The following is a 20,416-nucleotide window of genomic DNA, read 5'->3' on the forward strand; positions in this document are numbered from 1 at the left end:
GTAAATTTACGACGGGCTTCGGTAATCAACGATGGGTCTGCGTAAATCTACGGCGGACCTTCGTAAATAAACGAAGGAAGTGTTGGCAATTTTTTTGCCGAAGGATCTGTCGTTAATTCCAGACGTATAATTACGAAGAATCTCTGTATATTAACGAAGGTTCTTTGTTTGTAAACGAAGGTTCCCTGTAAATTTACGAAGGATCTTTGTAGATTTACGAAGGTGCTTCGTAAATTTCCATTGTGATTGTAAAATCAGCAGAGATCTTTCAAAAAATTAACTAAGGTTTTTGTAAATATACGAAGAGCTTCGTAAATTAACGAAGGAACCGTTGGCAATTTTTTTGCCGAAGGATCCGTCGTTCATTCCGGATATTAATTTTTACAGTGTAAGGCTCTAAATAGTTTGTATGGTTTTCATAGTGAGGTGGCCCACAACTGGTTTGGTTCTTGCTTTTTTATTGCTTCTGTTCTTCACTCGGCGACGACAGAAAGTGGATCATCACGTGGGTCCACCAGAGGATGTTAGGAATACAAAAAAAAGTCTACATGACGCTCAAAGCTTTGCGAGGCGCTTTATCCAGTGGACGTACTGCGACACGTCCGTGAGGGCGTACACGTCCTCCAGTTTGTCGTCGTGCAGGCGGATGGACACGATGCCGGCGAGGAACCACGCTCCGTCGCGCTTGACGAGTGCGCCTCCACCGCTGTCTCCCTGCAGGAGGCCGGAACGAGGAGTGTCTGGAACAGAGCAAGGGACAGGGTTCACTGTAAATGTTTGACGGTGGAAGGCTGCACCACCATATTGTGGTAAGGATTTTCTCCATGAGACAAACTCCTCAAAATATCTTTGAGGTGCAAAGTAGTGAATTCTCAATGGTAAGGGAGTATGGGGCGATTTGTAACAGGGGCGATTCGTAACAAATGCGTTTATTAATTTAAGTGAAGGGAGCCGAGGAAAATCTGAGTATGGTCCCTCTTTCGCTTCAAGTACAGGGTCCTTCAACAATCGAAGCGGATGTGATCGGTGCTCAGGTATAGTTTTGGAGGGCGTCTGAAATATAGGGTACACCGAAAACAGGCAAATCTTTTATTTTGAGTTCTAGGAAGTTTCTGTCTGAGGCTCCCCAGGTATGAATCACCATCGAAGTACCGTTGGGGCCTTGAAGCGTGACCCCTTTACAATGTAACCACGTGGCATAAGTTGCTTTTACTTTGCCCAGTGACAGTTAGGGACGTATTTCTTGCGTAGCCAGCATTTGGGGTGATTCGTAACAGACCCGTATAAAAACAAGAATTTAAGTAGTTTTTGCAATTAAATGCTTGAATTATTTCTCGAATCATCTGCTGCCTAATTCCAATACATTTACACAGCTCAAAATGCATTTTAAAGCTAGTTATTCTATTCTTTCCTCCAAATTTGAAAAAAGTGAGGTTAGGGTTGACATAGCCGGTCAGTTAATGCTGAGGCGGTCAACGGCAGCTTGTAATGTAGATTTTAAGGCGTCTGCAGGACATCCGAAGAACAACTGCTGGAGGAGATAACATTCCCGACGATGTTTCATTTAATGTGTAGGATGTTATGAAAAGCCCCATGGCTGTTAGAAATCACCCCATGCTGGGGCGATTCGTAACAGCATGCAAGGGTTTGGAAAGCGTCTTAGATTTCAAAGATTATGGACTCCAGATTGATCCAATGGAGCTTCACAGTCTAGATGAAGGGCCAGACTGCTCAACTGGCACAAGTTTGACACCGATATGCAGAATATTCTTAATTTTGAATAGAGAATTCCAAAATCTGTTACAAATCGCCCCATACTCCCTTATGTTTAAAAGTTACATTGTCAGAAATTTTGTCATAAATTAGCGACAAAAACGTCGCTAATTTTCATAGCGACGGAAATCGTTCTTACACTACTTCGTCGTAACTGAACGACTAAAAAGTCATTTCTCTACGACAATGTCGTAATCGTGATTACATATTTTAAAATCTGAAATCCCCGAAAAGTTGGTAAAAAGTTACAATTTTGCTCGCTTATTTACGATTTGTGTCGTTCATTTACGATTCATGACACAAAGTTACGACAAGAGTCGTAGATGTACGAATGAAGTCATAACTGCACGACATATTCCATGAATGAATTACGATCGTTCGTAAACTTACGACTACGTCGTAAATTTACGACTTGATTCGTTTTAAAACGGAACCACTGGTGAAACTAAAGCGTAGTATTACCCTCTGTTTTCAAGCGTAATCGGGTTACGGTTACGCTTGAAATCAAGCGTAACAGGCCCATCCGCCAAGATTCCACCTCTATCTAAATGCATGGGGGAATTTCCAGAGTATGCTTCATTTCAAGCGTAACGTCTTCAAGCGTAACTTTATGCTTGACTCAAGCATAGAGTTACGCTTTAGTTTTACCAGTGACGTCTCGCTATCAAAATTAGCGACAAATATGTCGTATATTTACGACTCAAGTCGTATATTTATACGACTTGGGTCGTAACAGAAAATGTCGTTTGAAAATAACATAATTGTTCTACAAAATGTCGTAAATATACGATTATTTTTAACAGTGTAGCTAGCTGCACCACCATAATTTAGAGAATTTTCATCCTAATCACACTCTTGAAAGCCTAAGAAGCATTTGATTCGTAACTACGAAGAAAATGAAGGCATTGTACAATTGCTTCGTACTATGAAGAAATGTTTCGTATAACGAAGAGCTCGTAGAGTTTTTACTGTGTGTAGGTGATTGTGTTGTAATAGTACAATGAATTTTCAACTGCATCAATTCAATCATTGAATTTTTTATTTTTTTTACTATTCCTAATGATTCTGCTCGTTGGCCTAACTGACGCCACCACATATCAGAGAACGTTTGGTGCTGTTGTGCAGTCCTGTACTCACCTTTTCTTCGCTTGGCGCAAAACTTGTCGTGGGTCACGTAAGCAAGCTGCGCTGAATTGGAGCTCATTGAGTTAAAGCAGTCTTCGAAGTCAAGCTGTGATAAATTAACGGATTCCAGCTCCGGCAGTGTAGTTGTCTCGTTGCCCCATCCTGCAATCTGAAGAAAAACCATACGGCTGTCGTAGGGAACAATGCGTCAATAGCATCCCACCCACCCAGGAAGGGCACATGAAAGTCTACGAATAATTTGCTTCATAACTACGAACGCAATGAAGCCATTCTAAAATTGCTTCGTATTATGAAGAGATATCGAGAGATATTATGAAGAGATATCGAAGGATTTTACTCAGTTCGAAGCATTTTTCGAAGTGTTTCTTCGTTGAGTTTTCACTGCGCAAGGCAGGCGGCTGGAGCACTGTAAAAAATTACTGTGAATTTACGAAATTTTATTTTACAAATTCCTTGTAAAGTAACAATAACATTTCGTTATTTTATGAAATTTATTTGTAAAGGCCGATTTATGGATTATTCATCACAGAAATCTTCTTAATTTTATGAAATTTGTTTGTGAACACCGCTTTATGAAATGGTACGAACTAAATACATCTCAAAAGTGACGATATTACTACAGTTAGGTCACAGAAATATGAAATGTTTCCTAAAATTACAACAAATCCATGGGTAATTTCGTTGCACAAATCGCTTGTAAAATTACGAAATAGGGTGATGCCTTCGTCATTCTACAAGATGTCTCATAGAACTACAAGATGTTTCATAGAACAAAAAAATTCCACTGAAACAAGTTTATCTTCATTTAATCAGCGTGACAATGTTGAACAAAAGTGGTCCACGTAAATTGAAACTTGTAAAAAGTTTGTGATTTTACAAACTACTGCGTGAAGAAAAATTCATAAATCGATAAAAACATAAAAACGTTGTATATTTACAAATAATTCGTGCAACGAAATTACCCCTAATTTGTTTGTAAATTTACGAACAAATTTTTTACAGTGAGGGCCTACTCATTACCTTGATGTTACTTTTCGACGTGGGTTTAACGCCTCCATCTAGACAAATGGGAAAAACTTTGTCGCTGGGGTCGGCGCAGGTTTCCAGCTCCAGCACAGCGATGTCATAACCCTGTTTGTTGGCATGCCCCCTGTAGTAGGCATGCTTGTGGACTGTTTTTACCTAGAATGACGCAGACATACAGCAGCGTTAAAATTCATTCTCAACACGCGACAACCTGCACACTACACTCTCATTTCAGGAACGTGACATCACGTTGAAATGAATGTGACAAAATGTCACGTTCACTGTTAAAAAATGGTTGATCAGAAACAATCAGATGAGTGAAAATTTAGTCGTTCCAAAACATAGAATTTCATCATGAACCAAAGCGAAACAAATGTCGTTGACTCAAGTCAGCGACAATTTGTCGTTGAAGAACAATATTCTTGTTATCACCCTTAACGATGCAATTTGTGTGGAAACAACATCTTTTGCAATTATCTGCTCAATTAAAGCGTATTATGAAAATTCATCCATTTTGTTCACCAAGTCATAGTGAAATTACTATTGATGCAACCATGCAAAATAAATTTAGCGACAAAAGTTCTCCATGAGTACTTGTCGCAGACATAACAAAATATTTTTCGACTTACAATACTTGTCGTTGACTTACAACATTTGTTGTTGGTCAACGACTTGTTTTTGAAAGTGGACTGTTGATGTGTTATTACAAGTTAGTCGTTGTGAAATTATCCTTCAGTTCCTGTACGACTATGGTTTAACAAGCGATTTGTTCCACAACAAATCTTGTTGTTAAAAAAGTTAGTTAGCGACAAATGTGTCACTAAGTTACTACAAATTTTTTATCAGTGTTCGTTTCAACGTGAATAAGCTAATTTATGGCTGATTCACGTCACTTAATTTAAAACATGACTGAGGGAAAATTTTTCCATATTGTGCTTGAATAAAATAGACCCTTGTACAAAGACGTCCATAACTTACATATGCACAAATAAGAAAATAGCTGTGGACAGAAAGGCCATAGGAATGAAGCGTGTGAACCTTATTTGGAGGCGTCTCACTTCAAACCACTACGACTCATAACATTTTTTCCCAGATCCGCCCCTTTATTTCTCGGTAAAGATGACCATTTAGGAGCCTAACGGTCGACGTAAGTAGCCTTCGCACTAAATCTATGTAGAATTATGAATCTTGCAGAATTGCATTTTGTAGAATTTTGTTGATTTTGTATCCTGCATGAGTGCATAATTTTATGCAATACGTCATACAGGATTGAGATCGTGCATCACCACGTAAAAAATTGTACATAAACATTTAGCGTGTTGGTGCATTTTCCTCTTACGGTTAATTTTTGCAAAGAATTCTGGAGTTGAAAATCAAAACCAGACATCCTCTTTACACTTGTAGTCGAGGGGAAATCACTCCTAAAACCTACGACCCGACTATTACGCCTATAACGCTCTATTACGCCTCAAAATATAGCGACAGACCAAAAAACCCGTAAAATAGATCAAATTTTGAGAATTTCAGCTATTACGCTACTATTACGCACACTATTACGCGTGCTATTACGGACAGAGTGACCCGACTATTACGCGAGTGCTTTCCCCCTCGCTTGTAGTGCATCCGATGTTTGCACCAACCAAATGGGGCCTCTCGTTTTAGTATACTTACTCTAGTCTTCACAATCTTGGGCTCATCTTCCGAATCCCAACCGCTGAAGAATTTCCCGAGGGCCACGAACATCTTGGCGTCTTCCGGAACGCAATGCGCAGCTGAAAGTAAATCACAAGCATTCACTCTCATTCCAGGAACGTGACATCACGTTGAAACGAACGTGACAGAATGTCACGTTAATTTGAGCATTGTGTGACGTTCGTTTGAATGTGAACAGGCTGATTTTTGGCCAATTCACACCCAAACGAATAAGACACAATGCTCAAACGAACGTGACATTTTGTCACGTTCGTTTCAACGTGATGTCACGTTCCTGGATTGAGAGTGTTCAAAGTGGCAGGTCGTCTCTAGAAAAGTGCAGTTTGTTTTCAGACATTGCTGTTGGCGTCACCTACACTCCAAAAAATCTTGGAATAAGTTTTGCGTGCGAGACGCTTCGCCCACACCGTCGACCCACGCATGGCGTCACACTCACCCGTGGCGACAAAGCAGCGGGCGACGAGGCTGCCCCCACAGACGTACTCCTTGTCCTTGCGGCCAGAGCTCTCCACGTAGATCGCGGCGTGCCAGGGCACCGTCTCCACGGCGGCGGTGTCCCCATCCTGCACCAACTCGGAAGGCCCTGGCTGGGCCTTGCCGCACGCGTCTTTCTTGGCAACTGGGGAAGGTGGGAGCGGACACACCAAATGCTTCAGAACACATTTTATGCGGGACGTCACAGTTTTGGGAGCAAAGGAACTTTTCGTACAAATTTGTATAAAAATTGGGAAACATGTGCACATTGTTACGTCACATTCGTTCAATAACAGTGCAGAAGTTCGTACACTCTTAAAAGCCTACGAAGCATTGGCTTCATAAGTACGAAGAAAATGAAGGCGTTGTAGAATTGCTTCGTATTGGGAAGAAATGTTTCATATAACGAAGATTTTGCTTCTACGAAGCATTCCTTCGTAGATTTTACAATGCTTTCATTTCGTATTACGAAGCGATTCTTCCTAGAGTTTTTACTTTCGAAAACTGTACAAACTGTTCATCTGAACAAAACAACTATGATGTCTCGTACAAAATTGTGCGTAACATTTAGTGTGGGCTCAGAAAAGAACACACACACTAAGGGCGGATCCAGGTCAACCTGAACGGGGTTCACTCACTATGAATTCAATTGTCGTGGAAACTCAACACTTAAACTGCATTTCATAGTGAAATTTGCAGCCACAGCCTCCACACAGTAAAAATCTACGAAGAATCGCTTCGTAATACGAAGCAAATGAAGGCATTGCAAAATCAACGAAGAAATGCTTCGTATTATGAAGCAAAATCCTTCCTGATACGAAGCATTTCTTCATAATACGAAGCAATTCGACAATGCCTTCACTTTCTTCGTAGTCATGAAGCAAATGCTTCGCAGATATGCATTTGAGTTTGGAAGTTGGTTTCGAGTCCTGATAGCGACTTTGGAGCTAACAAGCTACACTCTAAAAAAAATCAGTACAGAATTTTGTAACATGGTTACGCAGCTTTTTCAATAACATGTGTTACAGAAATTTGTATCACGATGGATACAATTTTTTTCTTCGTAACTTGGTTACAGAATTTCGTAACGGTTACAAAATTTGCAAACAGTCGTTATTCTTCCAAATCAAGCTTCAAAATGAGAATTTTGTTCGAACGTAGTCTCCGTGGGTCTGATTGAAGGTCCTTATGCCATTTTTCGAGTAACAACTTTCCCAGATGTACTCTGAGAAGTCGGGAATCGAACCCCAAACTCTGGGTTGGCGGCCCGCCACGCTACCAACTGCGCTGTGCGGACGCCGTGGAGAGAGCGGCGCAGGTAGCCGGTGACCTGAGACGCGCGCAGTAAGGGACGGAGGCCTTGCCAGCCAAGCATACACGAGACTGAATCTCTTATTCAGAGTCGGGAAAAATAAAAGCACATGAAAACTCTAAGTTTAACTAGTCTCTATGGGCACTGCTGTTCAATTTTGCCGTTAAAACATTATGTTTTTATCTCTGATACAGAATTTAGTATCCAGTTACAATTTTCTGTATCAGTTATGTTACAAACATAATATTGTAACCTTCATGTAACAAATTTCTGTATCAAGGTCCAAAATGATTCGTTTTTCTGTAACCGGCACATCTGTTACAAAATTCTATATCACTTATACAAATATTTGTAACCAATGCAGGTGATACAAAACCCTGCATCAAAAATGATACAAAATTCTGTAACTTTTTTTAGAGTGTAGGGCCCGCCCTTCCGTCGAACCGAGTTGCCAGCTCCGCTTCGCTGCGCCGGCAACTCGGTTCGACAGGGGGCCGGCCCAGCTTGGCCTGCCGGCGGCCTTTTCTCGGGCCTTCGGCCCTCGCATCAGACCCAACTTGGCCAGTCGAAGGCCCGGGCCTTCGGCCCGCTCGCATCACACACCCCGTGAGCGGGTAAAGCAAAGTTATCGATGTACCATCGTGACTTAGGCCCGCCCTTCTATTCACAATATGCAATAGTCCTTACACTTTTTGCTCCAACTGTCCTTAGAATATGCCCATTTCATTTGTCTCTTCGCTCTCATTCCGAAAATACCCATATTTGCCATGCTACTGCAACTCCTTGCAATAGAGGCACAGCAGGAGCGCAAAACGAGTCCGTCGCACTTTTTCCCGTAACTCATGAAGGCGGGCTCCTGGACCCCCTTCCGACCCCTCGTTGAAGAGGTCTTGCCAAGACCTATCGAAAACTTCAGTAAAAATTTTCAGTCGGTCGACCCCCATTTTTGAAGATCCTGATGTGACTAATAGACGAAGTCGGGCTCCTGGACCCCCTGTCCGACCCCTCGTTGAAAAGGTCTTGCTGAGACCAATCGAAATCTGCAATAAATTTTTTTAGTCGGTCGACCCCTTTTTTTGAAGATCCTGATGTGACTAATAGACGAAGTCGGGCTCCTGGACCCCCTTTCCGACCCCTCGTTGAAAAGGTCTTGCTGAGACCAATCGAAATCTGCAATAATTTTTTTTAGTCGCACTACAAACCTAACTGTCTACTAAGTACACACTTACAAATGCATGCTTGCAAGTACACACTTACAAACGCATGCTTGGCCAAGTACACACTTAAAAATGCATGCTTGCGAGTACACACTTACAAACGCATGCTTGACGCCGTATAACTCCATGCGTCAAGCATGCGTTTGTAAGTGTGTACTTGCAAGCATGCATTTGTAAGTGTGTACTTGGCCAAGCATGCGTTTGTAAGTGCGTGCTTGCAAGCATGCATTTGTAAGTGTGTACTTAGTAGACAGTTAGGTTTGCAGTGCGGTCGACTCCCTTTTTTGAAGATCCTGATCTGGCCAACTTGTAAAAGCGACCGATGGGGTCGGGACCAGGTTCATTCATCTTGTCTCGTCGCCCCGATTCCAAAAATACCCCTATGTGCCCTGCTAGCACCAATAATGGCGGAAATCCCCCTCCCGCTCATGTAAACCATGATGCACCTGCAGCAGCCCTTGTGCGACCCGGACGGGATTTGCACCACCGGATTATTTGTTTGGACGGTACTCCTGAAGTACCCTCCAAATCTGGTTACTCTAGCTCAACTCCTTCCTTGTACACAGACGCCAACAACAACAACAACAACAACAACAACAACAACAACAACACACAGACACAAAGGCAAATGCATAGGCCCTCCCCCTATTTTTTGAATAGAAGGGCGGGCCAAAAATGCGTCTCGAGTTTCGGCCGCCTGTGCTGACCGACCCACTGTGCTCCACCGCACGTCGGGTACTCACGGTGCTTGAACTGCACGGGCATGTCGGCGCTCCACTGCCAGGGCCGCACCTTGAGGACGCGGCTGGCCGCGGGGACGGACACGCTGGCCACGCGGTTGGGCCGGCCCTGCAGCCACACGGCAAGCTGCGAGGAGCGCCGCTCCGCCACGAACGAGTACTCGCCGGGGGACCACTCCCGCGAACCGTCCGGGACCACCTGCGGCAAAGTGGGGGGGGGGGGGGGGGGAAAGGAACACACCCACTATTTAACCAGTCAGGGCCTTGAAGCTGATTTGGTAAAGCAGCCTTATCATGTGGCCTGGCCTCGTCTTGTCTAAATTAGCTCAGCACACTGTTAGGGATTTTGTTGTAAAATAACGAGTAATTCCCTGTTAATTCTATAGTACAAATTGTTCGGAAGTTAATGTGTACAGTCGTTATAATTCAAATCTTCAACCATATCATTTTCAGGTTGGTCTTGGTTCGCCTCGACAAAAAAACGTGAAAAAAGAACTAATAATGTACCTTAAAAATTTAACGACTTTCTTTGTAAATTTACGATTTTTCCTGGTTAAATTACGATTTTTCTTTGTAATTTAACAAACTTTTGTAATTTTACGAACAATTTGTCCTATAGAATTAACAGGGGCGTATTTATCACTTTTCTTGCGTGTTTATCATTTCATCACACCAAAATTGTGATAATCTGGGCCAGACCGGCCGAAACCTGAGACTTATGGAATTTTGAACTTGATAACATTTTTATTGCTGCTATGGATGCGATAATTTGAAGGGATCGCATTAGCCTTTTTATCGCTGCTAACTGTATGAATCTTATCACATTAGAAATACCAGTGAAGCTAATTCTCATTACTTTGCGATAGATATGTATCAAAATACCGAGACATTTATCCGTATTTTGAAGGAATTCTTCACCAAGGTTACTTGCTTCGCTGCGCTGTCAAAATACTATCGAATTTAAAGCTTTCTTCCAATAAGTTCCGCTCACGTGAGTGTTGTCAGAGCAGAAGCCGCTCCTGACGTTGCAGCCAGTCGACTTCCAATACTGCAGCTGCCCGTCTGCGTTTGCACCCTCAATGGCCAGCCGACCGCAAGAGGAACTGTCGCACATGTAGAACACGGGTTGCACGAAGTCCTTGTCGTAAATTATCTGGACTTCAGTGGAGTGACCCACATTCAGGTCAGTGGAGGGCACTGAAAAACAAAAGCCGAATTGTTTTAAAGTTTTACAACAATGGTAAAACGAAGGCATCAAAGTTAAGCCCCAACAGGGCGTGAACGATTTATACCCCTGGAACGGCGTGGATCGGTTTGGGCTCTAGAGAGGGGATTAGATTAGAGTAGGACTTTCAGACAAATTTTGAACGCGTTGAAAGGGATTACCTTCATATGCCTTTAATGGGCGTGACAGACTGTTATGCCGCTGAAGGCGTAGTTTTAATGCCTCATTTTTACCAGTGACGATGACGACTGCACATCCCCTTGTAGTACTCTCCCACTTCAGAGCCAATGCATTAATTTGTGGCAATGGCTATGGAAACTGCTCTACAAACTCAAGTGTGTACATAGTACACTCCAGGTTGGCGTTGCCAAGTTATATGCCAGGTGGCTCATACCTGCAGCAGGGAGCCAGCAACAGTGTACCTGAAGGTATGCGCCACCTGGCGTGTACTTGGCAAGTACACGCCAACCAGGAGTGTACATGCCAAGTGCACGCCAACCGGGAGTGTACGTGCTAAGTGCACTCCAGGTGAAGTGTACTACTATGTACACACTTGAGTTTGTATAGAGTGTAGCTTGGCAACTTCATCACGGCATTTCGTTCGATATCCACTTTTCCATATGAGCTTCCTAGCTGATCGATCAGAGTATTGGGTGATGCTCCAGTGCTAACCGTGTGACACGAGGTGAGTCGTATACGGAAAAAAGAGCGGCTGCATTCAAAAGATCTTATCGTTTCCGGATAAAAGATATTACCCGATAGGGTAGATCATAAATTCCATCATCGATAGGGTAGATCATAAATTCCATCATAAACTAAATGGTCCAACCAATACTAACCAAACCTAACGGGCTCGTGACAGATCTTACCGTACTCTCGACAGATCTCATTCTTAAGGGGGTAGTACACTTCGCAAGGTTTAAAAAATTGCGTGGTTAGGAAAATTATTTGCGGGTAGAGGAGGTGAGGTACGCCAAAACTGACTATGGGACCTTATTTAACTTTCATTTTGGACCAAAATCACATGTGAGCGATTCTCACGTTTCGGGGTAGTTTTGGCGTCTCTGATTTGCCGAAAGTGAGAAATATCCAATTAAGTTTTTCTGATTAATGGGGTCCTGGATGATACTAGAGTTATGGCAATGGTATTTATAATAAAGACCTTGTACTACCTTCCTAAAAACCTGAGCCATAAGGTATCCCCATACGTTTTTGTGGATGTTTTGATCACGGAAATTACGTTATCACGGAAGTTACAAAGTGTGAAAATCGGCTTTAACGGCTGACTCGGGCTTGCTGTGGCTTAAAAGTTGTTCCAGGTTCAAATGATACTCTAAGCCCGACATTTAAGCGGAAAATTTTTTCACCTAGTGCTGCTGCAACATTGGGTAAAGGGTGCCACGGAAGTTACAGGTAATTGTTGATACACGCCATTTTATAATGCTCTAGCCCGCTTTGAGACCGTGTACAGCATCTTAGATTTCCGCGACCCATGCAATTATATCCCAGGGACTCCACTTTGATGGCTTGTGTCATGGAAAGTTAAAAGTTCGGCTTGGGGAGAAGTCCAGAGCTGCCTTTTCGAAATTTGTGTAGTGAAATTGAATATACGGTGGACATTTTTCGTTGCAGCATAAGTACCTTTGAAAGAAGTCTGGCGTATTGGTCTTCGGTTGAAATTAGCTCGAGACATGCCAAGCTTCGAATCCCCATCCACAGTTGGCAGCTAGGGTGGGCCGAAAATCTCAGAATTAAACGGCGTATGGTTTTCTTTGCAGTTGACTAGAAAAGAGATCCCACAATGCCGGTATCTAGTGACGTCACATTCCATCTCCTTGGAGGGTCCAAACTTGGGTCTAATAGTGAAAAATGGCACTTTTGGCCTTACAGGGACCAAACCAGGGATCGCCCAGGATGCGGCTATCTCGCGATGGGTGCGGAACATGTCCCTTTATATCCCTGCAAAGTCTGGTCGATGTAGCTCAACATCTTGGTTAAGCCCGGGCACTTGTTTTGACGCAAAAACAAAGTCCCAAAACACTAAAATTAGGATTAAAGGGTCTATTCTTTGCTCAAAGGTCCCACATACTTAGATGAATCGAAAGGGCTTAAAAATGCTATTTTTTGGTATATATAACTTTGTGATCGGACGAAAATTGTTGCCAGGCCAAAACTTTACACATTTCAGCAAAAGCTCAAAAACACTAAAATTGATCTTAAGAGAATATGTATTCCCTGAGGGTCTAATACGATCACACTGTTCAAAAGATCTCAAAAAATGCAAAAATGCAGTTTTTTGCTGTGACAAACACTCGATTTGTAGTGAATTAAAGAAGAAAGTGTAAGCGTTCGTCCGTCCATTTCTTGCCTAACAAGGGTTTTGCTTCGCTTTGCTGCCGAATTGTTTAACAACAAATCGAGTTTTTGTCACATCAAAAAACTTTATATATCAAAATATTGCATTTTTTGAGATCTTTCGAACAGTATGATCATATCGGATCCACAGGTAATACATAGTCTCTTAAGATCACTTTTTAGTGTTTTTAAGCTTTTGCTGAAATGTGTAAGGTTTTGGCCTGGCAACAATTTTCGTCCGATCACAAAGTTATATATACCAAAAAATAGCATTTTTTAAGCCCTTTCGATTCATCTAAGTATGTGGGACCTTTGAGCAAAGAATAGACCCTTTAATCCTAATTTTAGTGTTTTGGGACTTTGTTTTAGTGTCAAAACAAGTGCCCGGGCTTAACCAAGATGTTCAGCTACATCGGACAGACTTTGCAGACTTTGCAACTTTGCAGAATAAAGGGACATATTCCGCACCCATTGCGAGATAGCCGCATCCTGGGTGATCCCTGGTTCGGTCCCTGTAAGGCCAGAAGTTCCATTTTTCACTATTAGGCCCAAGTTTGGACCCTCCAAGGAGATGGAAGGTGACGTCGACGTCACAAGACACCGGCATTGTGGGATCTCTTTTCTAATCTAGTCAACTGCAAAGAAAACCATACGCCGTTTAATTCTGAGATTTTCGACCCACCCTATTGGCAGCGTTTTCGAACCACACCGCCACACTGGGGGCGGAGAGTTCGAGTATGTTCTCTTTGGACAATCACGGAAGTTACATTTAGGGTATACCAAACGCTACGTAGACCAATCCAACGAACGTGAACTTTTTGAAATGTGTGCGTTTAGTGGGCAATGGCCCTCCCTAATATCAGAAACAAACCCCATGTCGATATCTGCGCTCGTTTGGGCACAGGATTCAGAAGAAACGAAACTACCCCGAAACGTGAGAATCGCTCATGTATTTGCAGTTGGAGGCAGCAGTTACGACTTCCACGATTTTTTTCCTCTGTAACTGGTGCCGATCTCCTGCAATGTGGCCTCAAATATGTGCCATTTTCGCTCAAAATGGGTCAAATTGGCGATTTTTAGGGGTTCCCAAGAACCCCTATTGTCCGAGGTCCGTGGATTCTTCCCCCCCCCCCCCCTCTCCGATTTTCAAATAAACAACTCTAAACTATTTCAACCATGAAAAAAACGAAAATTCCAATTTTTTTCGAAAATTCATCGTGGAAATTTTCCGTAAACGCGAAAAACATAAATTTGCAACAATCGAAAACGAAAACCGTAAACGAAAACCGTTAATGATATGAAAAAATGGTTCAAATAAAAAATGAGCCACTCCTCAAAACTAAACCTCCTGGCTCATCAAAGTAACAAGAAATCGTATATGTTCTGAGCAAATGGTCAAAACATGAAAAAAAATCTCCATGGCAACGGCATGGTCCCATCGTACCACCCGTCAAAATTTAAAGTCGCCCATTAAAAAAAATCTAAACGCCGTGAAATTTGAAAATGCTAATGCTAACACATTGCACGGTGTCTCAACGTTGGAACATCTTTAAAGTCTGTCACTACTAAAAAGTTCGTAGCAGAAACGACGCATCAAATTAATTTTCGTGGGTTGGCACCAATATGCTTCCCGTCTGCGCCCTTTCGAAAATCGCGAGGCTGAAAGAACGAACAGGCGCCCATTGAAACTGCCCCTCCATTGTTGCTGAGGTTGGATTGTTTGGCATGCTCTCAAAGGCTGCGGTTGTCTTGTCATGTTTTCCTCGATTTTCAACCAGTTATGGAAACGGGAACACCGTGCAATGCGATTAGCATTGGAATTTTTTATTTTTCAAAGGGGCTGTGGAGCGAAAACGAGGGCCATACCCTATACTTTCGTCATTTGAACTTGAAAGTAGGGTCAGAGACCTACCGATTGCACCCTGAATAAGTCGATTTTTCGATTGGGAACACCCCTAACCAAAGCCTCAAAAGTGCCTGAAAAATAAGCTCAAAATTGCGATTTCGGATAGGAGGAGTTGAGCTACGATCCTTCCGGGGGCATATTCGGATTTTTCTCGTGATTTTACGTACATGATACCATTTTCGTCCTTCCAGAGTGAACGGTACGGAAATGGGACCCATTTTTCACTTTTTATATAAAAGTTTTGGAAAGTCTTAAATAAAAACTTTGAACCGCTATATCTCGGAAACTACTGGGGCTACGGCTGTGAGATTTTGCACGAACATTCCCTCCTATGAGGGCAACATTTGAGGCAAATAATCGGAGATGGTCGATTAAACTCGTGTAAATCTACCATGGAACGCCCCTACCCAAAATTGGGCAATGAAGTTGCATCACCCATTTGAAGGGTGATGGTGGTGACCCATTCATTCTCAGTGCTCCCAAACATCTAAATTGGTTAGCTCCTCGCGTGAACGAACCTGCATTACAGACATCTGCAAACTCGTCGCTTCCATCTGCGCACTCGGCCCTTCCATCGCATTTGCTGAATGCGTCGATGCAATTGCCGTTAGCGCACTGCCATTTCCTAGGACCACAAACGGCACCTGCAAGTAGACGAAAATTCAGAGCAGACAAAACCCATCCGGAAATGGTTCGGTGGGCCAGAAGGCCGGACCCGGTGGCCAAATTTCTAGACACTTTTTTTAACTGCAGGAGTCGCTAAACATGACTCAAACATCTCGTTTTCTCGTTTCTCGTCCCGACAGGTGCGGATTAAGGAGCCCCCGGGAGCCCCCGACAGTGCCCCGCCCCCTTTTTTCCCTTAAGGGGGCTCATACATGTTAAAAGCACTTAGTAAAAATTTTCTTTTGATGTAGACGGATCAAGATTTTACAATTTCTGTGTTAAAACCCTTTTAGATAATTGAGTAAGCTTCATTTTGGCTTAAAGGAAAGTGACTTTGGACATTTTTTGGAGATTTAGTCGAAACGTTTAAAATTTTGGTTCTCGTAAGATTTTGTTCGCATACTTGCTCAGATCTGTGGGGAAAAAATCAGGGAGACTCATCCCTAGTAGTGTCATAGAATTGACTACAATGGGCTTTATATCTGCAATAGTTTTCAAGAAAAAAAATAAAAACAATTTTTTTAACAATTTTTTGAACAAATTTTTTAACAAAAAATTGTTTTTATTTTTTTTCTTGAAAACTATTGCAGATATAAAGCCCATTGTAGTCAATTCTATGACACTACTAGGGATGAGTCTCCCTGATTTTTTCCCCACAGATCTGAGCAAGTATGCGAACAAAATCTTACGAGAACCAAAATTTTAAACGTTTCGACTAAATCTCCAAAAAATGTCCTAAGTCACTTTCCTTTAAGCCAAAATGAAGCTTACTCAATTATCTAAAAGGGTTTTAACACAGAAATTGTAAAATCTTAATCCATCTACATCAAAAATTTTTTTTTATAAAGTGTGTTTAACATGTATGAGCCCCCTTAAACCGCGCCTGCGTCCCGAGAGCAAGCCATTGGTGAGCACACGTTCGGTTGAGTCCCAACGACTCTAGACGTCACCGGGATCTTGATCGCTTCCACCAGTCTTCTGGCCTACTATACCCCTTTAGGGTCGAAACCCATTCGGAATGGGTTGTGATCAGTTGAGTTTGGGTCAAGCAAGACCCACGGGGAATGAGTCACTAAAAGTTAGGGCGGAACTTTCATGCTCTTGGATTCCTAGAGTTCTAATTTCCATTAATAATGAAGAGCGCCGTCCTCGCGTCGGGTACTCACGGTGCTTGAACTGCACGGGCATGTCGGCGCTCCACTGCCAGGGCCGCACCTTGAGGACGCGGCTGGCCGCGGGGACGGACACGCTGGCCACGCGGTTGGGCCGGCCCTGCAGCCACACGGCAAGCTGCGAGGAGCGCCGCTCCGCCACGAACGAGTACTCGCCGGTGGACCACTCCCGCGAACCGTCCGGGACCACCTGCGGCAAAGTGGGTTATATAGCACTGTCATTCCAACTGCACTCACCACTGTCACTGCCTCTGTTTTGCTATGGAAAGACTTATCACAATGCAAAGGTCATTCTCATCCTTCAATTAAAGAAATCTTAAATCTAGAAGGTGTGGATTTTCGTGCGATCAATAGCTGACTTTTTAAAATTTTTAAATAGATCGATGCAATGTGATAAGTTTTATTTATAGCGAAAAATAGACAGGTCATTGCCGTTTGAACACTAGTGTTAGCATTTGTAGGTGTGCAAGTTGCTTATCTTGCATCTGCTATACTGTAGTTCACGCAGCGACCGCGGAAGTGGGGGGGGGGGGGGGGGGGCGGGGCGGTTGGCCCCCCCTGAAATGAAACGGGGGGGCGCCGCCCCCCCTGGTTGGCGTCGCAAATTTCTGTATTGTGTCCAAATTTTAACCAAAACGCGCTAATATTTTCGTAAATTCGCTGGCTTTTAGCTCGCTTCGCTCGCCCTCCTTGGTACTTTCCACCGTTTGATGACTTTTAACTGTATGCGCTCCATTTTAGCTTGTACTTTTCATACTTCGATGGCGTTTAGCTAGCTTCGCTCGCATTTCACTGACCTTGAGGGTCAAAAGCGGCCTCCTAACTATTGTAAATTCCACATTACGCATTCGCATTACGCATTACACATTCGCACATTACGCATCTTATTAGCCCGCCCCCCTTTTTCTCCTGATCCCCCCCCCTTAACAGAAAAGTCTTGCCCACCCCCGGTCATGAACTACTTCCGCGGTCCCTGAGTTCACGGTAAAAGCAGCATCTGGGATTCCCAAGCCCACACAGGAAAAATTAGTATCTTTTGTAGGAGTCGCCTGGGAATCCCATGTACTGCTTTCACGGTAAAAGCAGATCCTGGTTTTCCCAGAAACTCTCTGGAAATCGCCTATGTCTCTACCAGGCTTCCTGGGAAATCCAGGCTCCGTTTTCACAGTGTTCACCGTGTGAAAGTATGCATTCGTAGATCCAAGTACACAACGGTTTGTTGTGAGTTTCGATCGAATTCCAAAAGAGGCAGGGTTCGAACCCTTTCTGAGCCTCAGCGTACATGCTGGTTGTCGGGGCAGAAGCCACTCCGGAGGTTGCAGCCAGTCGAGTTCCAATACTGCAGCTCTCCGTTGGCGTTCGCGCCCTCGATGGCCAGCCGGCCACAAGAGGAGTCGTCACACATGTAGAACACTGGATGGCCGAAAGCCGCGTCGTACTGCAACCTAACCTCCGTCGAGTGTCCGGTTGAAAGTTCCGTTTGGGGGACTGCAACAAAGAGCTCATCAAATGCAGCTTGCCGCACTTGTAAGGATGCATTTGTAAGTGTGTACTAAGTAGACAGTATGGCGTGTTGTAAAAGCATCGCCCAAAACGCAAAATCTCGCAAACAGCAAACTTTTGAGCGCCATAACTTGCAAACGGCTTGAGATAAAAATCTAGGCAGGCGCTCATTCGATTCAGGACGATTTGGTCTATCGATTACGTACACACAAGGGCAAACAAAAATGTAAATTCCCAAAAATTGCAAGACAAATGTGCTATTTCTTTCATTACTAGTCGTTTCAGGCCATATCGTTAAGAAGTGTTGGCCGCAGGCCGGATCTGTGGGAAAAATCTTGTTTCTTGGACAATTTTAAACATGGGGACACCTGTCTCAGCCACCTGGTGTAAAAATTGATAGCATGAAGCAGAAACCCAAATACATGTTTTTAGTCCGAAAGTGTAACTTTGCTGTGCTATAACAAGCCAATAAATTTTTGCCGGACGCAATATTTTGGCTTTTGAAGGCTTTTTAGGTGGGTAACATGCCCACAAAATATCAGTACGATCGGAGGGGATCGTGGCACAAAGTGTCTTTTCCTTAATGGGATTGATACAGTTTTTTTCTTTGTCCTGAAAAATGATGAAAAGTGAGTTATCTTTTTCTTCCGCTTCATGGATCCATGAAGCAGAAGAAGATAACTCAAAACTAAAGCGTAGTCTTGCCCTGTCTTGCGAGCGAAATCAGTTTACGCTTGAAATAATGCGTTGGCAGGCACTCCACCGATCTAAACGTATGGGAGAATTTCTTGTCTTTGCTTAAATTAAAGCATAACATCTTCAAGCGTAAATTACTGTTTGCCGTGCAAAAGTTACGTTGCGTAAAAAAAATCTCACCTTGGTTGCAGACGGACGCCACTTCGTCGCTGCGGTCGGCGCACTCGGCATTCCCGTCGCACTTGCTGAAGGCTTCGATGCAGTCCTTGTTTGCGCACTGCCACCGGCGCGGACCGCATGCCCCACCTGCAACCGCGCTGATTTTGAGCCAATGGCGAAAATTTGGTCCCCGATTTAAATTCCATCATCATCGCTGATAGGCATCTACACTGTGAAAATTTCAATTGTCACTTGATGGCAATTTCAAGGCTAGTTGTCCTTACTACAAGGATTTCATCTAAACAATTGATGACATTGTTGTTACTATCACGCCCAGAGCTTTGATGAAAATCTCACCATTTTTTGACGCGATTGTCATCGTTTCAAAGTAATAAAAATAACATCCGCAATTTTGTCGTAAAGTGATAACATATTCTTACAGTGAACAGACCTTTAACGCTTTGAGTCAACGAAACATTCGCACCTCTCGCAACTTGTCCACAACCTAGCTCAGATTCAGTTGGGATTGAACTCTACAAGCGCCAAACGGGCCAATTTGACCCATTTTGAGTTTCGAACAGAAATTACGAAATTTTGAAAGTCAAACCTTCCATTCTTCTGACCTTTTTAAAATGACGAAATGGGCCTTAATTCGAAATCTGGACGTTCTCGTACCATTTTTGACGGAGATGATTTCCCTTTACGGCAATCATGCGGAGTAACAAATTTTCAGTGCTTAAAGCCAAGAATGAATCGGAGAATTATGCACTTCAAGCACATCACTTACCCGAAGATACAGCAGCTGCTGCTTGCAGCATCGCCAGGGGCACCAGACATCTCCAGAGAGCACGCCGCATGGCAGAGCTGTTGTTGCTGCGAGCTCTGAAGAGGAACTGAAGGCAGAACCGGTCCATCATCTCAGCGCGTCATTGGTTTTACCGGTTCTCCCAGCCTGCTGGCGGTGTGGCGGTGGCAGTGACGACGGGGAGTATTCCAACGAGAAGGTGCGCGTCAATGAACCAGGACAACGAGCCCCGAAGCGCTACCGTGAAGAGGAAAGTTTACCTTTTTTGATCACGTCGTTGAACGCGGGATCGCCGCGTGCCTGGTCTCCTGTTTCCGAATCTCCATATTCTCCAATCGGCATTGACGTTTGTGCACATGAACAGAAATCAATTAACAGATTTGATAAGACGAAATTGATATCAATTTTCTAAAACATTTAAAAATGTTAATACGCTAATTAATGGGCACAAACTTCAATACCTTATTACACAAATACTCGGTTCGAGTCCGAGAGTGAAGCGAAACACGCGAAGTTTGTGTGACAGCA

At 43.3% G+C, this 20,416-nt stretch overlaps 1 protein-coding gene across 1 annotated transcript; it reads right to left on the minus strand.

Annotated features, from left to right (window-relative positions):
* Positions 1–441: 441 nt before the first annotated feature.
* On the minus strand, positions 442–19,976 carry LOC117644811 (coagulation factor IX-like). Its single transcript, XM_034384444.1, has 12 exons — positions 19,871–19,976; positions 19,105–19,230; positions 18,008–18,213; positions 16,720–16,915; positions 15,406–15,531; positions 10,393–10,598; positions 9,405–9,600; positions 6,095–6,277; positions 5,617–5,717; positions 3,940–4,101; positions 2,911–3,067; positions 442–740 (listed from the first exon to the last, which is right to left on the minus strand). The coding sequence occupies exons 1-12, from the start codon at positions 19,938–19,940 to the stop codon at positions 556–558; spliced, it is 1,914 nt and encodes a 637-aa protein (XP_034240335.1). The 5' UTR covers positions 19,941–19,976; the 3' UTR covers positions 442–555.
* Between the last annotated feature and the right edge of the window lie 440 nt (positions 19,977–20,416).

This window comes from Thrips palmi, unplaced genomic scaffold, assembly GCF_012932325.1.
Source record: "Thrips palmi isolate BJ-2018 unplaced genomic scaffold, TpBJ-2018v1 HiC_scaffold_18, whole genome shotgun sequence".
Taxonomy (NCBI): domain Eukaryota; kingdom Metazoa; phylum Arthropoda; class Insecta; order Thysanoptera; family Thripidae; genus Thrips; species Thrips palmi.